The 25137-nt window shown below is 39.1% G+C and overlaps 2 protein-coding genes across 3 annotated transcripts in view; one reads left to right on the forward strand and one right to left on the reverse strand.

The window, feature by feature from the left end:
* Nucleotides 1-25137, reverse strand: part of MCU (mitochondrial calcium uniporter) — a 54322-nt gene that overhangs the window by 9107 nt on the left and 20078 nt on the right. The gene's annotated exons all lie outside the window — the stretch shown is intronic.
* On the forward strand, nt 1576-25133 carry jv (javelin). Its single transcript, XM_034327841.2, has 6 exons — nt 1576-1691; nt 17566-17784; nt 18701-19007; nt 19996-20829; nt 20903-21882; nt 22468-25133. The coding sequence occupies exons 1-6, from the start codon at nt 1624-1626 to the stop codon at nt 23507-23509; spliced, it is 3450 nt and encodes a 1149-aa protein (XP_034183732.2). The 5' UTR covers nt 1576-1623; the 3' UTR covers nt 23510-25133.

Genomic DNA, 25137 nt, shown 5'->3' on the forward strand with positions numbered 1-25137 from the left:
TGGTCTTTTATTCCTATTCGCGCCCTTTATATAGGCGACAATGTTCCGGCGCATGCGCACCTCGCTAGTTGCCGCGCATGCGTCGCTAGCGCGTTCGGCACTGTGAGAAATTAGAAAATGTAGGTATTTGAAATTATATTTGTATAATGCACGACTACGTGAAAGTAACGATCATGAAGAGTTTCATTCTTTCTTTATCTTTGAATTAGTTTTTTCTTTTTCAGAAATATGGTATAAAATATAAAAAGAAAATAGAAGTGCTGATATGTCATGCGATTGCAATGATTTTTCAGAGCATGCGCGCTAAGGATGAAATTGAGCGCTGTTACCGCGTTCAACGCCGCGCGAAATTTGAAAATAGGTCAGAGAAAATTTTTACTAGAAAGTTTGATGATATTTTTAGCTACGGTATATCAATCACTGGAAATCGTATTAATATACATTACATTCGCAATTTCTATAGTTCTAATTAGATATTTATGAATTTCATTTTCATTTTAGTTGGTTCAATTTGTTTAACATTCAATTTAACGAGAATTAGATAATTTCTGTTTGAACAGAAGAAACAAAACACGCTGTACTATATTTAAAGAATAATGTACGAGGAAATGTTTCGTAGTATTTATTGATCCACGAGAACATATTTCACTTTATAGTATATTATTTGACGATACGTTGGATGCACGTCAGTTTTCCGCTAATTAAACGCTCGTAGAAACTCGGGAATTTCTATCTCCATATTCACATTACCGTTAATGAGTTTGTTAGTTTTGCACTCTCGATGTAGCCGAGCGTTTCATTAAACTAATACTTTATAAAAAGTAAATGTGGATAATTTAGATTTATCGATAATAAAGTACAGTCATTTTAACGTGTAATGTAACCGCATTGAAAACAATCGATTTTGCAAATATTTCGATGCATTAATTAACGCGATCACGAGCACCTAATGAAAAGCAAATTATCGTTCCGGAAGGTAGTTTCCACGTAATTATAACAGGAACTTCCTCCGATCCCGAATAATTTCTACCGTGAAATAATAAACATTGAAGATCAACAGCAACAAGAAATAATAAACTGTTCCTGGAATATCTGGCAAGACACTGAATAAATTAATTTATTACCAATCATCCCTTCCAAATTTGAAATTTATTGATTTTACAACTGCATAAAAGCACACTGAAACCCTCCCAATACCTTTGCTTTCAATAACTTCAAAGTAACAAGGAATGAATTACATGTTTTCTGTATAATTTTCATCCTCGTTCAACATTAATTACTATGGAATCCGCGTAAATGATAGGAAAATCGAGGCGAAAATCACCGAGCACACGACACGTCCTTAATTAGCGCGGTTGATTCGCGACGCGATTGCCATCGAAAGGACGAAAGGCTCGGGGTAGGAGGTCTGCATAGCGGAACACCGGATATCCGCTTTAACGAGCGTCTCTTTCTGTTTCAACGACGTGCACCCACCTGCGTGTACAGGACAAAGGGCCGTGACAGTAAGCGTGCATCGAAAATTCGCTTCAGCTGCTCGTATGGAAAGTCATTTCTGTTCTGAAAACGCGCGTGAAACAGCAGTGTGCCGTGCCCACCACCGAGGTACGATGCTTGTGCGCGATGTTCGCCGTGAAAATCGTTTATTGCCAGGTGACGATGGAGTTCGTCGACAATGGCGAGAATGTCAGGTATCATTTATTGTTTCTTCGTTTCTCCAACATTTTAACCCAACGATTAAATTATTCAGCACAGTCCGTGGATTTATAATTAAAAAACGTATCTCCAGGCTACGTTCTACAGTTAACAAAATCTCTTTTGTTTCGTGGGGCTTACGTTAATCAGCTTTTTAAAAGCAGGCTTCTTAAGCAAACTCTGTTATAATTGCAAAGTGACCGAGAATTTCAAGGGATTTATTTCCGTCCATTTGAAACGAAAGCGAAGGATTATCGTCAGCCTCGTGTTCAATCGATTATAGGCTTTACGTTATTCTCTCCTGTTTCAACCAACAAACGTTTCATTCTGTTGAAACGTAGAGTCATTTTATCTACCTCAGACGATTACCTCCATTAAGTTTTTGCACCTTCAGCAATTTAAGCGTTGACCTTCTTGCGATGAAACGATCGAGTTAGAAGAAAATCCAAGGTACGTGGATCGAGATATACTTCCAAGTGAAAATGGGAAACGTATGAAAAATGTTTTTACGAGCAAAGTTCTTTCGATACGGTTGTTTATCATTGTATATACGAAAGGTTTCGCTTCGGTCGTCGCACAATTATTTCCAGCAAGAGGTGAAATACGTTGCTCTAAATGAAAGATAAAATTCAATTTAGTTCCATATAATTTTCCGAGCTATTTTTCTCTCTTAACACGCTATCCATTACTCTCTGAGAGCCGAGCTTGATAATCGATTAATCATGTACATTTTTATACGGGACAGGATTTGTAAATTGAAATCAAAATTCTAATACTCTATTAAGCTTTCTACTTCGTGCAGAAAGTACTTCTATAAATTTCTATTCTTTTCTAATTAATAGAAGTTTTACAAGAAAAATTCGGTTGGGTCTAAGAGAATGGGGTACCGTCCATTTCGAGCTGATTTTTGTACCATAGATACCCCTTAACCTGGTGATTCCTTTAACTCCTCCGCTCCGCCCCCTCAGGGGTAAAAAACTGGATAGGTTAGGTTAGTTAATTTTTTAAAATTATTTTGGGGAGGGTGGAATTAAGGGATAAGATGACCACCGTTCGAATCGCGAGGTCAAGAGCTAACTATGGTAAAAAAATCAGCTCGATCGATGGGTACCCCATTTTCTTAAAAACCAAAAATTCACATTTCTTACGTTTGTATATTTTTACACAGGAGGTAAAGGAATTTTTTATTACCATTATTCCTCTTTTTAGTATCTACTCGTCTCTCGATACATTCCGCAAATTATGATGAAAAACGTCTAGGAAGTAGAGGATCGTTTTAGTCAAAGAGCCAACCCTTCCCTTCGAACCTTCATTCGCTTATATGAAATTCCTTTTGTGGGAACACGACGTAGCCCCCATTGTGTAACATCCTGTCGCTTCATGGCTCTGTTTCCTGACCTTCCCGAAGTTGAGAGGAACCACGGGACAACGAGCGACTAATGTTACTTTCCATTTTGTTTTCCACGTAACCTGATGTTTTCCATCCATTTGCAAGCTCTGCAAGACTTTAAGTACTCGAAATCACGATAAAAATATCCTGGCTCACCGGTGAGCTAATGTCCGCGACGAGACGTTAAAATAAAAATAAATTCGTGACGATTGATGGACTTCAGCATCTGTCGAGTATTCGCCTTAGGGCCAATTTGTGGTCAGCCTCTTCGAAGATTTCCGTTTACGTAATAATAGGATCGTTATACGCACGGATGTATTTTATTCTTCTGCTTTTCATAGCGAGTGTACGAGGTTACGTAAACCAGTCAGCGATGCTCGAACCGTGGAAATATTAAAATTAATATCCATATTAGGTAAGAGCTATTCCTCCATCAGAACACGATCTTTAGTCGTTCGTGTTCAGTTTTATAGATCGTTTTCCCTTACGACTTTTCCTTTATCGCGATCGTTAAAAAACGATTCTGTTATTCTTCTTTCGGGCGGTGTTTTAGGCGAGCTGGAATTCTAATTTCGTTTGATGATCTTTTATGCTGTTCCAAGCGTTTCTATTTTAATATACTTCCTGAATATCTAGAATATTTTTCTTTATTCACTAGAGCTTAGTCGATAATTAATATTGTAATTAAGGCTGTGTTTCCGAATGGCCCCCTCAAAATTGAGAACTCAGGTGCAGTATATAACCTAAATTGACTACAAGAATCCGATTAAAATTGGTTTCAGAGCTGGATGTCTTACCGTTCTTGAGATATCGTGGTAAGAAATTTTTGTACAGTTTTAGGACTACGTATGCGCTATTCAACAACTGCGCATGCGCTATTCAACAACTGCGCATGCGCTATTCAATAACGGCGCATGCGCTATTCGATACTGAACATACACAGAACCTAACCTAATCTAACATAACCTTACCACGATATCTCGAAAACGGTAAGACATCCAGCTCTGAAACCAATTTTATTCGGTTTCTGGTAGTCAATTTAGGTTATATACCGAACCTGAGTTCTCAGTTTTGGTGAGGCCATTCGGAAACTTATTCGTAATTAATAAAGCTTGGTTATTAATAATTTAAAGTTTAGGAAATATAAATTAACAAGGTGTAAAATTAAATTTAAATTGTTACTATTTTAGCTAAAAATAAAATGGGAAATTTAATTCAGGGGTAAAAATAAATGATTTTACGTAATGAAAGACGCTGCGACATACTGAAATCATGGAAAGTTCGAAGTTTACAATAATCGCGGTTACGAGAAAATTTTCCAGTGGGTGATCCGACAACCGCAGCCTCTTTCATCTCTTCCGGTACTCGATTCCTCAATCGAAAGTGATTTCAATTGATTCCGACACACCATAAGGCGTCAATGACCCTGGCTTAAATTACACACATCGCTCGTATTACTTGTCGCTTTCACGAAATTAATTTCTCTCGCGTTTCGTCGCGAATGAAAAACCGCGATTCATCGACTTTGTGAAATCTACGAGGATGTTTCGGATAATGGAGTTCGAGCCATTCCATTAGAGCAATATGTACTCCAATATGAACAACCACATATGTTGTGCACTTTAGTAACAAATGGTGTTTTTAATTGGATTTTCATTTTCGGATTAATTCAATACGAAATTCTGCTTTTCACGAGATTTTAAAATCTCGCATGAAATTGTATGGCAAACATTAAAAAGCTTCAAAAATTAAATTTTTTACTTCTCTCTACGATATTACTCGCATCGTATAATAATATAATTACTATAATAATTTTAATTCAGATCAAATATGTGCATATCGTTTGAATATCAAACTGCTTTTCGTTTCGTTGAAAAGTTGCCTTTGTTTCACGAGAAACGAAACAAATTTGATTTAACCTTTCATAGGGGTTGTGAATCATCGCACCTGGATTCCAGGTGATTCAAGGGGGTTGTTTGTCCGTTTCACATTGGACTTTGCTTTGGTTTTTGAGACGAAATGGTTTCCTCGGCAACCATATGAATCATTGTTCTAAAAAGAGGGGATGAAATTTTTCGCTCAGCTCTTCAGTTACGTATCAACCACTTTTAAGGATAAATCGTGTAAACCTGTGTGTTTGAATATTCTCATTAGAAGGATTTCTTAATTATCGTGTATTTTTTATTCAGGTATTTTTCCTCATTATTTTTTTCAATTACGTATTCATTTTTTTAAACATAACATCAGTTGAATGTGTTTTTTTATTTTATAACATGAATGGAAAGATGAGAAAGAAATTTTCAATTTTCAACTGGACATCAATGAACGTTCATTGAGAGCAGAATTGATTGATGTTTCAATCAGGCAAGCTTGGTTGACTTTATTCAATACCAATGATGAATTGCAATCACAGTCAACTGACTCTGTTTTTCATATAACATTTTTCTTTTATCGTAGCCTGCACCGTCACAATTTTCTTTGATAAAAAAGTCTTTCCTCTTACACGTTATTCAATCATTAATTTCCATCGATTTTCCGTCACGAAAAACAGTGAACCGACTTCTAAAATTAAATCGAACCTTAGTCTTTACCATTAATCTCTGAATACGAGCAAACACCGCCTCCAGCACCGAGTGTAATATTCTTTTTCCTTTTTCTGACGTATCTTTGATATACGAAACGATGCATATCAATGAGGATCACCTTTACATGCTACGCACATGGCAATTAAAAATTAGAAATGTTCAATTTGAAAACGTGAATCGACGTGAAAGTGTTGAAAAAGCAAGAATACAAAAATTGCATTTATTATTAAAACTTTTTACTTTGAATTCGCATACCAAAAAAGGATACAATGCAATAGTAAATTGCTACAGGAAATGTTAGATGTTTAATTTCTCCCTGGTTTTATACACCAGTTTTCCGTGATTTTCCCCACCGAACACTGCTTCGTTAAAACGCGCTCTTTTTTGCACCGAAGAATCAGCGTAACGTTTGTTCTTTTATCTGGAACGCTTTCCAGCTATTCTACTTGGATTTCATATTCGTTCATACCGTTTATCGAACGGTTCCATTGAATCTCAAATTTCCTTATAAAATTTTCTCTCCTGATAAGAGAACGGAAAACCTTCAAGCTATTATTAAGAACATGCAAACGTAACGTTATTTATGTAAGACGTCTTACACGAGAAATAATATCTAAAGAGAGTATTAGTTTCAAGTTGAGCTCGTATCTCAATATCGGTACAAAGTATACATTGTTTCGAGCCGAGAAAATACTCGGAGTATCTTGTTCCGATAAATGTTTCAATGGAAGCTCCCGAGGATCTAAACGTTTACCTTTCGACTTGCGATAAAAATATTCCGGAAGGAAAACGGGATACGCGTGAAATACGAAGCTGAAAGAAACAGGTGAAGTAAAAGCCGAGCAAGTCGATCGTTATGAAAGTACAGTGTCGTGTGTATCCAGGTGACTCGGGTAAGTAAGTGGTAGCTAGGCCAAGTGCCATGGTCACTTTCTTCTTCGTGGTCTAACGTGACACTGTCGTTCGCCTCACTGGTTGAACACGGAACGAAAAACCGAAATCTTTCATGAAAGGCATAAAATATCAAAAATTGATATTTTATATCAAATCGAAGCATAATATTGCCTTAAGAAAAATAAAAAATATTCCTCAATTGCCAAAAAAAATAATTTGGGAAAATTTCGATGGCAGATAAGAATTTGGAGCCTGATTAATTAAATTTGTGAGGGCCAGATCTCCCAAAAAAAATAATTTGGGAAAATTTTGATGGCAGATAAGAATTTGGAGCCTGATTAATTAAATTTGTGAGGGCCAGATCTCCCAAAAAAAATAATTTGGGAAAATTTTGATGGCAGATAAGAATTTGGAGCCTGATTAATTAAATTTGTGAGGGCCAGATCTCCCAAAAAAAATAATTTGGGAAAATTTTGATGGCAGATAAGAATTTGGAGCCTGATTAATTAAATTTGTGAGGGCCAGATCTTCCAAAAAAAATAATTTGGGAAAATTTCGATGGCAGATAAGAATTTGGAGCCTGATTAATTAAATTTGTGAGGGCCAGATCTCCCAAAAAAATAACTTGGGAAAATTTCGATGGGAGATAAGAATTTGGAGTCTGATTAATTAAATTTTTGAGGGCCAGATGTTCCAAAAAAAATGATTTGGGAAAATTTCGATGGCAGATAAGAATTTGGAGCCTGATTAATTAAATTTGTGAGGGTTAGATCTCCGAAAAAAATAACTTGGGAAAATTTCGATGGCAGATAAGAATTTGGAGCCTGATTAATTAAATTTGTGAGGGTTAGATCTCCGAAAAAAATAACTTGGGAAAATTTCGATGGCAGATAAGAATTTGGAGCCTGATTAATTAAATTTGTGAGGGTTAGATCTCCGAAAAAAATAACTTGGGAAAATTTCGATGGCAGATAAGAATTTGGAGCCTGATTAATTAAATTTGTGAGGGCCAGATCTTCCAAAAAAAATGATTTGGGAAAATTTCGATGGCAGATAAGAATTTGGAGCCTGATTAATTAAATTTGTGAGGGTCAGATCCCCCAATGAAAATTTCACTCGGTACACTCCTGGTTTCAAGTATCCTTCGAACCTTCTATCTGAAATGTCGCAATCCACGATTGAAATTATTCAAGCCGACCGACTACGTTTTAGACAAGCTGGACCGTGTCACGGTCGCGAATCGACACCGAAGCTAAATAAAACTGATCAAATGGATTGTTAATCCTGGCCGACTCCCAGTCGCGGAAAAATGAATTCGCGTCTCTGACACGTGCCGGATATAAAAGCAGACTGGTTCTGCTTCGTGTACCTTGCCCTTGACACAATGTCGTTTCTTGAAAATCCGAAGATTTCATCGTCGGTATCGTACGAGGAAGGAAAACCATAGATCTTATTACGGATAATGCGCATGGGTATCCTACTTCCGGTTTCCTTCGGAAGCTCAGGCGCTACCAGTGTTACTCTTGGGGCCAAGTTTGAGAAAGCAACAAATTCTCGCTGGCATGATGGATACCGACGGGAATAGTAATTTGTTCGTGGATGAGAAGTGAACGGGATGATTTATGTTATATATAAGATTTACATTTCATAGAAATCCGATTAATCTAAACTGTTCAAATATAGGGTTATCCAAATTGAGTGTCACATCTTCAAATTGAAATAAAACGCAAAGTATGTGATTTTTGTATAGTTTCTTTATTTTAACACGAAGTCTACTGTCAGTGCCGGGTTTAGCAATATTGGCGCCCTGGGCAAGATTATCGTGGCGCCCATTAAAATATATGTATATAGGTAAAAAACGCGTTAGGGAAGATGTAGACATAAATGCCGCAGCATATATAGGATATATGTAATATTACATAAGAGATGTAGATAGAGAGAAATATCGGTATCTTCGCATACTAGGGACACCGGGCTGCGGCGCCCCCTACAGATCTAGCGCCCTGGACGATTGCCCCACCGCTCCCCCCCCTAACGCTGGCACTGTCTACTGTATAACATTAATTATCAAAGCCAATATTATTCAAATGTCCTCAGCTTTTTCCGGCGTTTGACCCAATTTTCCATTACATTTTCACACAACCGGAATTCAATTTCATCAATGGCGTCTGTGATTTTGTTTCTCAGCTCGTCAATAGTCTTTGTATTGTTGGCGTAAACTTCACTTTCCAAAAACCCCATAAAAAAGTCTAATGGTGTTAAATCACCCAATCTTGGTAGCAATTAATGTCTCCTACTCGTCATTAAATTTGGAGAAGGACCCTTGAATGATATTGTCTTTCGTAATTAATGTAATAAAATAATTTCAATTTAAAGATGTGACACTCAATTTGGATAACCCTATATAACACAGAACATATTCTTCTTCCAATGTGCAATTTCCAATGCGTTCTGAAACGTAAACACACATCACACGTGTTCAATTTACGTCTGGCAATGATTGACAGTGGAACTTAGCACAATTAGCATAAATTAATTCCAAGAAAAATATTCTACGTCTCTTTTTACAAAATACCATATTTTCAGACAACGTTTGATCCTACCTGAATTCTGTCAGTCGGAAAAATTCCACTGGTATTTTCAATTCCGTTTCGACCGAAAGCAGAGCGTTTTTTATCATTCAAAGGCTGCGGTGATGGAAGCAATCGCCAGAGACCAACGCTTTTCGCGATCAAACAGAATCGTTTCTATTCAGAGAATTCTATGTATCTTGTATCTTTAGTAAAATATCAACAAACGTGACGCAAAGTCCCCGACTTCCGGATTAATATTCATCAATTCCGACGTTCAATCTTTGGTAGCAACGATCTATAGACTTTGATACAAGGATTTTCAACTCGAAGAGCCCATTGTATGGTTGTTTTAATAATTCCTCGCTCGTTTCCGCCCTCTTCGGTATCCTTGCTAAATCCTGAGGAATATAGCACACGGTCGTTGCCACTTGACCCTCGCCTTTACGACTACGATATCAATCTTTTCAGTCCTTCGAGTCTCATCGCGGGTCTTCGACATTGAGCATTGTAAAGACGCCCATGACACGTCATCCTTACTGCCCGGAATAATAACGTTCCTCCATCTTCATTGTTTCACGGGGGGGCGTTTGTTTTCCTCCTCGACGATTACGGAGGAAAATCAACTTCGCCACCGTTTCGGAGCTGTTAAGTAAAATTTCGTCCGGAAACAAAGGAAATCTCGAGAGTCGTTAATTGCATCCTCCGCGATGCAATTAAAAGCACAATAATTCTTCTTGCAATTAGTACCTACTGCACTTTTGTAGGAGTGCAGACGAAGAAGTCATAAACGAAAGACAACAATGTCCAACAGGTACCATCCATATTTTATTCATCAAAGTTGTGCTATGAAATGTAGGAGAATGAAAAAGCGTAGACCGTGACGATTAACTCCACTTTTTCCGTGACATAATCGTTTGGAATGTTTGAAAAAATTTCATAACGTCGACGATTGTGGTTCTTCGAATCTTCCAACTTCCTATAGAAACATTCTTCAATATCCATTTTTCCAATGTTATCATTAATCGCGGAGATATGTCCCTTTATCGCCATCCAAACTATCTGGATTCCACGGGAAACTCATTACGAGCCATTCCCCGAGGAACGATTGGAGTTAGGGTTCGATAGAAACTCGAATTGAAGAGTTTTACTTTCGTCCATCGTTCCCCAGAGAAATTTTAGAAACGAGGAAAAAAGAGAGAAGCTTTCAGGAGGGTTCGGAAATCAAAGGTTATCCGCGTTTCGTTTATGAAGTTTCCTCTCGGTCGAGAGATGAATGACGTCAACCTCTGTCTAAGGTGTAGTACTCCCACTACGGATGGACAATCCGAGTGGAGACATGGTTACACGGGTTGTCCTGTCGAGGTAACAGGTGCACAGTGGCGATCGGCCGGCCAGGTACAACGATATCCGTCAGTCGATGCGCGAACGAGAAAGTGAAAAGCCGGTTCGCGATCACGGCTTTTAAATCGCCGCTAAGTATCGCGACGAAACGCCTAGTGAATTCTGATTATCTGCTGTTCATTTGATCGAGCATCTTTCGTTAAGTCGCGAGTGTCGGGGGGAGTTTTTTGGGAATTGAAAAATCCGAGGTGGAAGAAATTGATTAGGAAATACCAAAGGGGTAAGAAATATCGTTAATTAATTTTAGGATAATAGAATTCCATTCTAATGTTTAGATATTATTTGGTAGGTCTGAGTCTTGGAGAATTAATTTTTTCATTTCTAGAAATTGAAAGCAGTGGTGGTAAGGTAAATCTACCTGTAATATTATAAGCGTTCGATCTCTTAAATAATTCATTTAATTTCTCATCTCGCTCAGGGCCGGCCCTGAGATTTCGGGGTTCCGAGAGGAGCTCCGAAAAAGAGCCCCTTCACGTATATGACATAAAAAAAGTACCTCAAATAAAATTTACAAAATTAACATCAAAGCTTGTATAACTAATTTAGATTTGCATTTACATCGATTAATATTCGAGTAAACATTCTTGCATTCTTAGATACAAAATCGTCTCATGAGGGCCCTAGGTGGCCGCCTAGTCTGCCTAAGCCCAGGGCCGGCCCTGATCTCGCTTATTAAAATATTATCAATCAATTTTTCATTTCTCATGGTATCAAAAGTTGTATATGCGATCGCTATCATTAGTCACACTTCCACCTTTTGCGCGTGATATTCTTTTTCACTGGCGAATTATATAATCCGTGTTTTACCATTGGGTCCGTACGTGGCTCACAGAATCAAGGTTAGTAAGTCACCTCTCAGGTGAACAAGCGTACAAAAAAGTAGCAGAATTGACGTCAGAGACAACGTTACGAGTGCCTGTTTATCCTCGTTGAAACATCGTCGTTGCTAATCAATTATCTTTGATTTCGCGCATTTCTACTAACTCGTGCTAACGGGAGTCATTAAATGGTACGAAAGGAAACGGCAGTCTTTACGTCTGCGATCAAAGTTTCTTCGAGGCTTGACGAGCTTACGATTTCTTAAAGCAGATAGAAATCGTGACCGCAGAAACAAGTAGTTTGCATTTCCGCGATTTTCGTATTGCACGAATGCATTCGTGCAAGGCTCGTTTGCGGGTTAATCGAATGGATTTGAGGACCAAATTGTGTCCAAAGCGTGAATTAAGCAATGAGAGCAAAACAAGTACACCTGTTGCTATTTTTATTTTGTAATTTACCTAGTGATTTAATGTTGATTATTAAAGTCTCAAAATTATACCTATTATTATAGAATTCCTTTTGGACCTAGGATGGAAAATTTAAAAAGAAATTGCTATATTAAATTTGTTAAAAGGGTATAATCGGATATGGGGGTCAAAAGTGCCTTTAGACCAAATTGATCAATGAACATATCAATTAATAGATCGTTCAAAGAAAATCATTTGTGCCAAGCATCTTTTGTTGTACTGTATGAAATATTTTGAAAATAATCAGGAATATTCTGCTCCATGGCCATCATTGATCAATTTGGTTTAAAGGTACTTTTGATCCCCTTATCCGGCTATAATATTTTATAATTTACCTAGTGATTTAGTGTTGATTATTAAAGTCTCAAAATTATACTTATTATTATAGAATTCCTTTTGGACCTAGGATGGAAAATTAAAAAATAAATTGTTATATTAAATTTGTTAAAAGGGTATAACCGGATATGGGGGTCAAAAGTGCCTTTAGACAAAATTGATCAATGAACATATCAATTAATAGATCGTTCAAAGAAAATCATTTGTGCCAAGCATCTTTTGTTGTACTGTATGAAAAATTAAAAAAAAAATCAGGGATATTCTGCTCCATGGCCATCATTGATCAATTTGGTCTAAAGGTACTTTTGATCCTCTTATCCGGCTATACCCTTTCACGTTCGAAACTGGGAAATATTAATTATTCATTTTGTCGTCTGTAGGTCACCGTAATACGTGAGCTGAAAATATTATATTTAATATAACATTCGATCTAACCACTGTGAAATGCTAAGGAACACTTTTGAACGTCCTCGAACTTCTATGACCCGTGAATAAGCAAAGAACACACAGATCGTTTGAATCGACCAGACGTAGAGTATCGACTGTTCAAACCGCGGAACTTCTTCCGGTTTGTGTCATAGGATATTCCCGCCGCGTTTCTCTCACCATACAGACTCGAACCTTTCCTTTGTGGCTGCATGCAGAGTGCAATGATCGACGATCGATCAACCGGAAGCCTATATCGATTTCGATAGAGGGAAGAAGAGCTAGTCGATGAACACTCTCGAGTAATTAACGATTCATATGACAAAAGTTTCAATCAACTAACGGAAATTGTCAAAATTTTCCAATCAAATTATAATCTTGGCTTTTCATTTGCTTAATTAATCTCACAAAGAATAAATGAAATTTCGTAAGAGTAAACTTTGGGAATATTTTGTAAGTTAAAGTCCGTTCGATTTCTGAAGGGTTAATCCAGTTTTCTCCAATTAACAAGCTGCTAATCTATAAATTGAAAATCGTAGTTGTACAAGTCGAAGTTTGACTATTCGGTCACGAAAACTAGTTCTCACGCAAGCTACACGCTTCCATTGGAAACTTTACCAACTTGCAGAATGGATTAGCGAAGAGGAACTTGGATGAAAAGTTGGTCGCATTTCAGCGAACCCGATGTCAGAATTTAATTGCTCCTTCCAGAGGAATAGAATGGAAAAAGAGCAGGTTGTTATGTGTTTGATATAATAAATACGTAACACGTTCGTGCGGAAGAAGTGGGTCGTTACGATCGTACGTAGACGATTAAGTTGTTCGATTCCTAACCGCAAATGACTTCCTTATATTTTCACGGTTCGCGGGTAACGTTCTTCAGCGAATTGTGTCGTAAAAATTGCGATAAAAAACGAGGATAAAGCTGGTAAGATTGCAATTATAAGGTAAGCTTGCACGCGAACAATTTTCAGTCCACGGTTTATCCTCAACTTAATCACAAATTAACTCTTGATAATACACGTATCGGATCTCTTGAATAAACCTCCCTTTACAGAGAGTATAATTACCTGATTGAGTTGAAAATCGATCCAACTTTAAGGGGATATATATAATACATCCAGAAAATTTACAGATTTTTATAATCTCAACTTGATTTGGTACAAATTGAGCGTATTTTCCTTGGAATTATATTTTTAAACTACACGTTGAAAATATGTTGGAAACGAGCGCGCTGGTTCTCTTGAAAATCTTTACATTTATTTTGCATATAAACGTGTAGACCTTCGTGCTTGTTTTGTTTCGATGCGTAAGTTTTTCCACGAGAAAATAAAGAACTTTATTGTAAAAACAACAAGGGAAACAAAAATTCTGGTATCTTTTATAAATTTAAGCTTTACCTACCCTTTGATGTCGCTAATAACCTTGTAGTTGTTGTGACAAAATACCCTAAAAATAAAAAATCTGGAAAATTGAGTAATAAGGATTGATCGTCGCTTCTTTTATTTTTGGCACCGTGAAGCGTGTCAGAAAAACGAACATTCTCTGCTATTTTTTTATGTAAATTCTCGTAAAAATTGCATAATCCATCCGCGTTTTAATATAGGGAACCCCTTTATAGACTTTCTAGGTGAATGTATCATTTTTAAAGCAGAACACGAAATATTTAAATGTCATTGCTGAAAGATGCTCATTATGATTCTCGGTTTGTCCTAAATGAAAAAGGAGGAGATAAAAACGAAGACGGTCGTTCGTTTCAGCTCGTAAAAGTGGGCGAGATGGCTCGACAAAAATCTTACGTAACGATTCGCTGTGCTCAAGACGAATACAATGAGACGAGGATACACTATTTGCATCCTGGGCCTCAAGGATTCGCGTTCTTAAAGGCGGTCGCGTTTTGCTTGCAATCCCTGACTGTTCGAGCGGAAAACCAGACAGGCATCTCTTAGCAATACACAACAGAAAAAAATGAGAGGAACATAATAGCTTTTTGCACTACGCTCGTGTTTCGATATTAATTTTCTATACCATTTCAGAGATTGCCAGTCAGTTGGGAGTAAAAAATCTCATTCAGAAGGTAGTTTGTTGATTAACGATCTGTCTTTGTTAATTTTGAAAGGAAAAACAATTAGCAGTAAAGTGAGAAACATCGTGTCTATAGCTGCGAATACATGGATCTTTTTGCTTATTAACATTTATCTTCTGGCAATTACATAAAACTGCAATAAACTGAAAAAGGTTGTATGGAAAATTCGTCTTTAACCATCTTAATAAATTGTATGATTTAAAATAAGAGATTTGAAATTATAATAATTTTAGCAGCAAAGATTTTTGTTCCGACACGATAATTGCAAATGAAATTTCTGGCAATGAGAGTTTCTTATTATTTTCTTTAAGTATTCCACTCGACGAATTCGTTCTCGTTAATATGTGAATCGTAAATGCTGAGTTTGTGGATTTCGTCACGAAACAAACTTGACACAAATCCGGTGATGGTCGTTGCAGTGTCACGCGGTTGATTGGTCTAATTGCTTTGGAAAGTTGCTTTTTCCCTTGGTAGAATCAAGAATAACTCTAACGAGAACGTTTACTATTTTCGAAAATTAATGAAACACCGATAACTCTCGTTTAACAGTTACATTGAAATTAGCGCGACCGGTTTTTATGAAAGTAATTGCAGGGGGATTTCTTAAAGGGTTCGAATGATACGAGAACGAATTGCCTTCTAATTTCTGTCAACGTTCGCCGAGCAAGTAGATCCGCAAAGCTGTGGTTTCGTTCAGTTTTCAAATAAGTGAACGTTGCGTGACCACTTGGCTGATTATGGCCCGTATAAATGTAAAAGTGTAATAGCGTATCAATTATTGATAGCCTAAGGGAAATCATTACGCAGCTGTGTAATCAGTTGAAAGGCGAGGTAATAAAACAGGGTAATGGAAAGGGGATGCGCTAAACAGGAATTATCGTTGCGAAAATTTATTAATACTTCGACTACCAAATTTCGTTGTTTCTATTATTTATAATTCCAAGTATATAATAACAAAAATTAAAAATTGAATACGCATGTATTTATATATTTGCTGCAAACTGCGGTAGATATAAAGTAGTATCATATCGAATGCAAATTTGTGTTCAAATGCAATTCGAAACGTTTCCGAGCTGAAAATCAGACAATAATGCCAATCTACCAGGAAACATGGGATCGATTTCCAGTCAAGTACACGCTCCGTAGTACTCGATAACTTTGTAAAATCAACATTCTCGAAAACGAAGCTTTGTATTTCAAGGAAAAAGAAAAAGAAGAAAAATTTACGCTTTTGTATGATATGGAGAATACATTAAGTATGCTAACGTTGTACTTGCGACAGTGAAGTTTCCAAGTACACGCTTTTATACTCTATTTTTATTCCTCTATTGTGATTTCTGCTAAGGGATTATCAAGCCCCACGAGATTTTACACCAAACATCTGTATCGATGTCTTTGTAAAGCATACGACGACATGCTTGCCATTCATAATTGAAACACTGTATCGATGTGCTTATTGAAGCTATAGCAAGGTCCCCTGTGCCGAGGTAATGGTATTCTTTACTTCTTCGTGATAATGGATCGAAAGGACAACTATGTCCCGCACATTCGATTTTACGTACATTTTAAGAAAGGGTAAAGTTGACGGTTACACGATATCTTTCCCTTTCACGAACAAAAATACCAAGTTATATATTTTGCGGCATATTATTGGTGTGGGGGTTATGAGCGGAGCATATGGCTCCCCAGGCTCCTTGGGTCTTTCCTGTGATGGCCGCAAGGTGTCGCGAGTGTAACTCCATCCTTTCTCGCAAGTGCTCCATCACCTCTATACCACTGGATAGATCACAAAAAATTGAAGTGAAAAGTTCTGTAGCATTTTTCGATGGGATCAGTAGTTTAGCTATATTTCGTTGTTGAAAATTGAAAAATTGACCAATCAGCGCGCAGCGTGAGTAGGAGACTAGCCTCCTCTGACGCCGACGAGCCGCGCTTACGCATGCGCCGCTCAAGCTGCGCGATGATTGGTCAATTTTCAACAACGAAATGTGGCTAAACTACTGATCCCATCGAAAAATGCTACAGAACTTTTCACTTGGATTTTTCGTGATCTATCCAGCAGTGTAGAGGTCATCAGGGTATTTTTTAACACCCTGTATACAAGATCTGAGAATATACAGGGTGATCCTCTCGCAGCCGGACACAAAGGAACACTGGCGACTATGAATCCCTTGACTGCACTATAAAGAGGTCCGCATTGTCACGTGCCAGCGGGGACCTACCCGGGCTGAGACGACTCTGTGTGTCTTCATGGTAGCGAGAGGATCACCCTATATAGAACCCAGGCGTCTGGAGCAGGGACCATCCACGTTAGCCCCACTGACGAGTTCTAGTGGACGGTTCCCGAGACGAAACGTCATAATTTTTCCGCTGGCATCCTACAGTGGATAACTGTTAATATTCTACTTTATGTTAGAAAGTTCGAAATGGACAAACGGTTGAGGCAGGCCACGCGTTTTCTGTCAGCGCGTTTCCCCTCCTTAAGAGAAAGTCCTCCAACTTGGGGGTGTCATAAACAAAAGGGTATACTGTCGAAGGTGTTCTCATGACCGAGGATTTTTGGAACGGCAGGACGTTCTTCTTCTGACCGTCAATGTGTACGACTAGATGAAATAAAGAGCATACATATCTTGTTTTGAAAAGCGCCCACAGTTTAGTGAATTTACTGATTTTCATACCTTTTGATCGCCTGTTCCGGATATTCTTTACATTTATCTATTCGTTCAATTGCATTACGTTCGAAGCGTATAGCAACATTGACCGCCATGGGTATACTCAATGTAGTAAATTATCTTCGATCGTACCATTAATTTTACAGAGTAGTAAATTTTTTCACGGTCGATCGGGGAATGTAGAACGGTGAATCGAGTAAATGAAATTCATCTGATTACAGAGAAGGGGGACGACACGAGGCCAATTCAGCCCAGTCCACGCAGGACCGCAGGAAGCTCTTGAAACGAACAAGGAGCCTTGCGGTGATATCCGAGGACGAATCTCGACAAGATCGAGAGGCACATCACTTCAGGCTAGGACAATCGACCTTCGATTTGCCCAGGAGGCATCAATTGATCCCGCGAGCAAAGCTGATCGATCGGAACTCTTTGAAGGACAGGTTAGTTACCAGAGAATTTAAGACACGACAATCAGCTTACCGGATTGCGTTCGTCTGTCGATCAAAGGAGAAACCTTGAATCGTTTGATCCTCCTCCAGATTTAATCATTCTTCATCTTATAAAAACTTCCTACCATTTCGAATTTTCGAACTTACACAGCTCGGATGAAATAATAAAATTTGTAATTTCAAAATTGCAAAATTTATTATTTCGTTTTTTGCAAATGACAAAATTCGCGAAGCTCGAGTTGAAAAGTGAAAATTATTTCATAAAAGATCGCCAATTAAGTCGTCTAGGATAACGAACTCGTTCAAATATTTTAATTACGCGCAACATAAAATTAATTTGCATTGTTTCCACGTAATCATCGGATTCTTTACATGTTCCACAAGAATAACGCTCTCCTAATAATTACGATTCGAATCAGTTGCATTGCATGTGCAAGTTTAATCAAAGCACGAACAAATATCGTACCCTGGAGTGGCAATTAAGTGTACACCTATCGCTGTTTCGAACACGGCGAATTTGATTTGCCCCATTTGATTTCGCGTTACACAACGGAGACCGAGAAATTAGTGGGCAATACGCTAGAGATTGTCACCGATGAAGCTGGTTTAATTACCAACGATTTGAAACGCTTGAAAAAAAAAAAATCGCCATACCTAATGGAAGCCATTACTCTGTAGAACCGTGAAATTGTTGCTTTTATTTTCCATCAGTTTAAATCCTCCCTCATTAAAATCTCAGAAGCTTATTTAAATAAAAATTTCAACGTTTCATCGCGTTTCAAGCAAGAGGATATAAAATCTTCGGCTTAAACTTCACGAATCGCTATGTTTATCGTCGTTTCCGAGATAACGCCGGTAATATTGGAATATCAAGAATCCAATTTTATAAAAATCGCTTGTATTTCAGGCTTTACAAGAGTCAACAGCATCTTTCGGATTCTTACGAACGATTCAACGAAGCGAAATCGTACCATTCGAAATCTGCTTGCGGTCTACACTCGATTCCGCCGGCGTTCGCTTCTTTTCCGGATCCTTTGCCTTACGCGCGAACCAATCGGTCTGACCCGGACCGATTGAACATCCTCGATTGGCCGGATTCACCGAGACGTTATCGCAGTGTGCAGACTTTGGACACCGTTAGCGGATTAGTGGACATCGTCGAGGATAACTGGCCGATCGAAGGCAATCGCAGCATCGATTGCATTTACACTCAGGTAAATATTACGCAGATGTGACGAAACGATCGAATCTACAGACAGTCTGTTAATTTGTTACAATCTTGTTATTTATAAACGTCTAACAAGATACGATCGTGACCCGGACCGATACTTTTAGATCTAGGAATTTTTAAACGAAACTTTGCATATTTTAGAAATCTTCAGATTACAAGATTCTAAATTCAGTTCGTTAAAGCGATATTGAATGGTCTCGCATTTCCATGAACGGTAAATTGACTTTTAACGACACTGCAGGTGTTTCTAAAGTTCAATGAAGAAAGTAAAACTGGACTTATCGTTTCATTAGCAATTCAGCTTCGTTGAATTTCATTCAAAGTTTAACAGACAATAGCTGACTTTGATTTATGAGACGTGATGTTTTAAAGAAACGTGAATCATATGGACAATGTTTCGTCATGTATGAACGTAATAAAATGTATTTAACGAATCGTAGTATTTGGGTGAAAATAGTGTACATTAATAAGATTTTAATTGATAAGAGTCAATTATTTTAATCAAACAACTTTAAGTTTTAATTGAAATAAGAATTTTTATAAAAATACGAATATTGTTTTCACAAACGAGGTTTAAAGGTTCGATAAAAATTGAAAGTGAAATAACACAGGAAACTTTGAAAGGATAACCACAATATTCCTTTAAAATCCCGAAACTTGACGGCTTTTTAATCTCCTTCAATTTACCATTCCGTTTCATTTAAAGTTTATGCATTCTTTTATCTTCTACCGATAGCATCTCGAGATCGACGTCACAGTTTTCAACTAGGTAACGAGTTTAATCAGAAAAACTTCCGAGTACCAACTTCTAAATCAAATAAACTCGTAGAAAATTGAAATTGAATGCCGTGAATTTCTAAAAGTACCTATCGCAAATTGTTCCCTGTTACATCGCAAGAGTTCGTGCTCGATTTCGTCCGAGTGTATTAACAAAAATGAACACAAAGAGTTGAATTCCATTTTCATTTCAGGTGAAACGTAAACGAAAGGAGCACAGGAGTCTGGACAGCATCCTGTTCGAGGACGATGGAGAGTTAGAGTACTTCGACGTGCTGAATCTGTTACCTTTATCGAACGTACGGTTGGAGTTCGACGAGGAGGACTCGAGGAGCAAGAATCACGCGAGGGATACTTCGAATGCGGAAGGTAACAAGTTGAGGTCTCTCGAGTACTTGGAGTCGCAGGTCGTCGAGGAGAAGTCGTCGACGAGGAGCAACGCGACCGACGAGGAGAAATGTAAAGAGAGCAGTACGAAAGAGGAGAACAGTTCGCCGGAGATTCGCGTGGAAATTTATCAAGACAAAGACGGGAAGGATCCGGACTCCTTGCAAGGATCCAGAGAGAACTCGTCGCCTGAACAGACGAAAGAGGAAGCGTGCGATCGTCGACAAGAACTTTCCCTCGTCGATAGAATCTCGTTAAGTCGCTTTAAAGGCAAGCCAAAGGATCGACGATACGCGTCGTCGAAGCCCGATGAGGAGAATCGTAGAGGCAACGAGGGTTTAGTCACAGCCTGCGAGAAACAGCTGGATCGACGGGTGGAGGAGGCGGAAGATTACAAATCAATTTGGATCTCAGACAGCGAGGAACCGGAAGACATGTCCCGGAGGCCTCAGGTACTCAAGGTTGTCGATAACGACGTGACCAAGAGGCGGCATCGTCGTCTCACCACAGAAATTGATCTCAGCATGAAGGATAAAATTGAAGAAAAACAACGGGACGAGAGGAAAGAATCGAGTGTTCGCGCGGACGGGAAATCCGATAGGAAAATCGAGGAGGGTGATGGGGCTTTGAAGAGGGCAGAGGTGAGTTTAAAAATCATTCCTTGGATTCGTACTAAAAATGAGAAATCAACAACACCTCCGTTTCCTTTTTCAGAATGTTACCCGAGAAGAGAACGGACCGAACGCAAGCGTGGAGAACACGAAGAACTTCTTTGAACAGAAGAACCCCGAGAAGATGAATGGAAGGAGTAAGCAGAACGAGGGTAGATTTGAGAGGATCGTTAAGGAGACGTCGAGCATACTAGGGAAGGCTTGCAGCGTGGTAAAAGGAAGTCTGGGCTTCGAGGCGAGATCCGAGAGCTCGGATCTCGGATTAGGTTCGGAATCCGGAAGCGACACTAGGAGAAGATCCGTCGACGACGGCATCGACGAGGATCACGCGACAACGGATAAAGCTTCTTCTACTAAAACGAACGAGAACAAGAAGGTTCACAGTAACTTAACTCGATCTCGCAGTTGCGTAGACTCGATAGAGTCTCAGGACGACGAGCAAGAGTTTGATCACGTGCGTTACAAGATAGTCAAGTCGAACATGTTCAGCAAGAACATGTACAACGGTAGTCGCGGGGACGTCACTTACGAAGGATTGATGCAGTATCTGCGAGAGTATTCCTTCCAAGAACTATTGCTGGACAACAACGTGGTGATCATCGAGCCCGTGCGAGCGGAGACGATAGATCGTAAGCCGGCGACAGTGGGAAAGGCGAGATCGGAGCCGAGCTGCAAAATTGCCGGGGCTATACAAAAGAAGACGGACGAGGAGAATTGCGAGAGAAACTGTGAAAGCGCGGACGGGGCATCCACTAAAAGTCCGAAGCAATCGTCCATCAGAAAGCACTTTTTCTATCATCCTATCCGGGTGAATCGTGAACTGATAGACGAGGAGTTACCCGATCCCGACACCGTGAGAAACGTGAGAAAAATGTTCGAGAACACTTTGAAAGTGAAAAATAACTCTGGCTCGGAATTATCGCGGGATTGTAAGCATAGAAAGAGCGTCAGTATGAAGGATTTGAGTAGCATAGACGATGCTCAGTTCGACGAGATATCACAGAAGGTGCACGAAGGAACCAGGTAAGATTTACGAGCTAGTTACGTAGAATAAGGGTCCATCTTGTTGATTTCAGTTGTCTTTGAAACGCATGTAACTCAACTAAATGTAGGGAGAGAAAAAGGCATTTCGTCTCGGGATCGTCTGCCAGACGATCCCTGCCCCAGACTCCTATAACCTCGCTTTTGGGAACTTATATACAGAGGTGCCCAATTAGGCGTCCGCATTGTTACCCACATAAGAGTCCATCGCTATCCCCACCAGTTCTTGGAAACGGAACCTCGGAATGACAAATGACGTTCGCACGAATAGAATATCGGTATCCTACTCGCACTCATCTCCTCTCCTTCCTTCAATTAAATTCGCAGAAGTCACCTCCCCATTTAAGCATCCGTATTCGGTTCCGACTGTGGGTAATCGCATGCCAGGGGACCGCCAGCGAGAACAGACTCAATCGCGCAGCCACCTGGCGGTCGCCGACCCGAGCTAAGGGCGTCCGGTGAGACTCACCGCCTTCCCACTCCACTAAACGCCTACATAAATATAAATCATTGAAATCGTTAAGACGGATCCTACCGTTGGTTATAATCCTAAAAAATTACCACCAGGTCTAGGTGTTCCAGCAGGGCGAAGGATCTCACCAAGCTCTTCGAGAACATGGAGAAGTCCACGTCATCCAACGCGTCCGTGGTAGGAGGTAAAGACGAACTGGACAGTCCGCGATGCGAATCGAAGACAAGAATGCTGGCACAGTCGTTCGAAGCCAGGAGCGGTCATACGTCACCCAGTGATTCGACCTCCTCCAAGAACAAAGTGAATCGTTATCACCATCACCATCATCATCATCATCATCATCACAATTGGGATGCCGGTAGCGTGAGCTCTGGGGTGTCTAGCGATTATCCCGACACTGATCCCGGCAGCGGAGTGCAATGTACCTCTTCGGAGGACGAAGAAATCGACTGTCACGACGAGGATAACCACACCAACGGTTCGAGCCACTACGTGTCCCAGGACGTCCTGAAGAAGATTCGCGAGTGCGGTACTTCGGTCACTTACTACGGCGGCAAAGTGGTGAACTCTAGCAACGGTCCATTGATCTCGCCATTGGTCGGGAACAGGTTCAAGTGTATCGACAGATCGAACGATTACGTGAAATTTCGTCTGGTGAAGAGCAACTCGTGCGACAGTAGATTAGAATTAACCGGCCGACTGGTGGAGAATCACCTTAGGCATCGAAACGAAAAGACAGAGGACCTGAGCCAGTATACCATTGCCGAGACTCCGAGTATCGAGATCACCACGTTGGAGAAACAAGAGAAAGAGGATCCAGGAAATAGCGGGGAGGAGAATAAAAGAGTCAATCAGTCGGAGGTGAAAAGGGAACCTCCTGTAGTGATCGGATTAGAGCCAAAGAAGGAGGAGAAGAAAGAGACGAGGAGTTTCAAAGCTGACTTTAAACTGGGTAGCATGGAGGATGCTAAATCGACTTATCCGAGCCGATTCATCGGCAGCGCTTTAACCAGGTGGCAAGTGAACGAGAATAACTGGAGGACCCACGACGATTTCGGTAAAATGGAATTCGAGGAATTCGAGGTACTGGAGGACAGTTTGAACGGCGTCGAGAACCAACGTTTGGAAAGTTCTTGAGCAGATGGGGATATCTTGTAACATTAGTTCAGGATTTCTGCTGACGCAGCGAAGAGGGAACATTGCCAAAGGAAAGCCGATAGTTTCGGGTTAGGATTTTTACGATACACGTGTAAAAGTTTTCGGTATCCTCGAACGGGGATACAGCCGTTACGAGCTGTTTCTATGGGATTCAATTACTTTTGCTCCTTCTTCATCTTTGAAAGCAGACGCGATGCCAGCAGCTCGAGGACCGTACAATTGTCAATGGAGGTTTCCTAGCAACGAGCAACTTGGATATTCGATTAAGCCGTAAATGTATCAAAGCGTCGATGGTTACGAGCAATTTCAATGGTTGTAACATTCAATCATTTTAATCCTTATCCGGATTACCTATTTGTTAAAGCTTGAATAGCGATAGCCGGGTCAATTGTGTATTTACTGAAATTCCACTCAAGTGTCTTCAAACAAAACACATTAAATAAACTCTCTGCTATTTAATTATTAAGTGTACAAATTAATTCGGTGCTTTTAGTATTACGCGTTCTTAATTAATAGTTTTAATTTGAATATTTTCTCGCGGTTTTGAACATTTGAAAAGTGACAAGACAACATAATAACAATAAAGATTATTTCAATAATTGGAATTACTATAGCTCTTTAAAAATAAATCTTTAATTAAAATAAAGAAAATGCACCAAATTAATTTGCACACCTAATATATTTCAAAATAAAATTTTGAAAAATACTCAGAATTATCTGAAAAGAAATTTTTATTGAGTTTTATTAACCTGGATCGGATAAGGGTTAATTAAAGAATGCAAAGATACACAAGTGTACATAAAGAAGTTAATGAATCTTTTGATCGGTATTCTCGTTAAATTGTTATATCAGTAGTTTGCAGGCTACATAATAAATATTCTATAAAAATATTTCCTTGCACCTAATCCTTTCAAATTCATCCTTGTTGTTTTCATTAAAAAAATAGGTGAAAGGTATGAGTTGTTATTTTTGAAAATGATATCAGTCCACTTGGAATGATTAAAAGCAGCAGAATATTCATAAGAACATGTAATAAAATTAGTCGTACCTAGAATCTTGAAAGTCCAAAACAAGCTTGTCAGCGATTAATTATTATATATTAAAAATGCATAAAGAAAAGTGACTTTTAAGCACTGAAAATAAAAATTGTCTCGTACACCGTGAAAGCTTTATTCCCCGATGGTGCATATTTAAAACACTGTGCAACGTCGTCTAAAAATGCGATGCACTTTAATCACCCCCCTGGGAGAGCTTTCGCAGTTTTCGCAACCTACATAAACTTAAATACAACAATCTATTTATACGGAATCCTACAGTCGCGGGTTGAGTTGTGTTTCTCAGGAATTTCGAATGCGTTAAATCAACGAAACTATTCGCTAGGTCGTTTCAGCTTGACGAACAAAGGCATTCGAAAAAGCAGTTGATTTATAAGCTAGTCAAAGTCAACGATGCAATTTCAGTCGGTAGATCAAAAGGCCTCGGAGAATTGAAAAATTCATACATAGAATGCCTTAGAACGCAAAGAAAACGAGATAATCTTGCTCTCGAGAATATCTCCGAAAAGCTTTCTGATATTACTGTCTTTATATCAAATTTATCTGGTTTCA

The sequence above is a fragment of the Osmia lignaria genome, chromosome 2, assembly GCF_051020975.1.
Source record: "Osmia lignaria lignaria isolate PbOS001 chromosome 2, iyOsmLign1, whole genome shotgun sequence".
NCBI lineage: Eukaryota > Metazoa > Arthropoda > Insecta > Hymenoptera > Megachilidae > Osmia > Osmia lignaria.

What these genes read in the sequence shown, in the direction of transcription:
- jv (XM_034327841.2), top strand. Translation starts at nt 1,624, where the DNA reads ATGTTCGCCGTGAAAATCGTTTATTGCCAGGTGACGATGGAGTTCGTC. An exon ending in CGGAACTCTTTGAAGGACAG is followed by an intron (nt 17,785 to 18,700) that starts GTTAGTTACCAG and finishes CTTGTATTTCAG; the next exon opens with GCTTTACAAGAGTCAACAGC. An exon ending in AAGGTGCACGAAGGAACCAG is followed by an intron (nt 21,883 to 22,467) that starts GTAAGATTTACG and finishes AATTACCACCAG; the next exon opens with GTCTAGGTGTTCCAGCAGGG.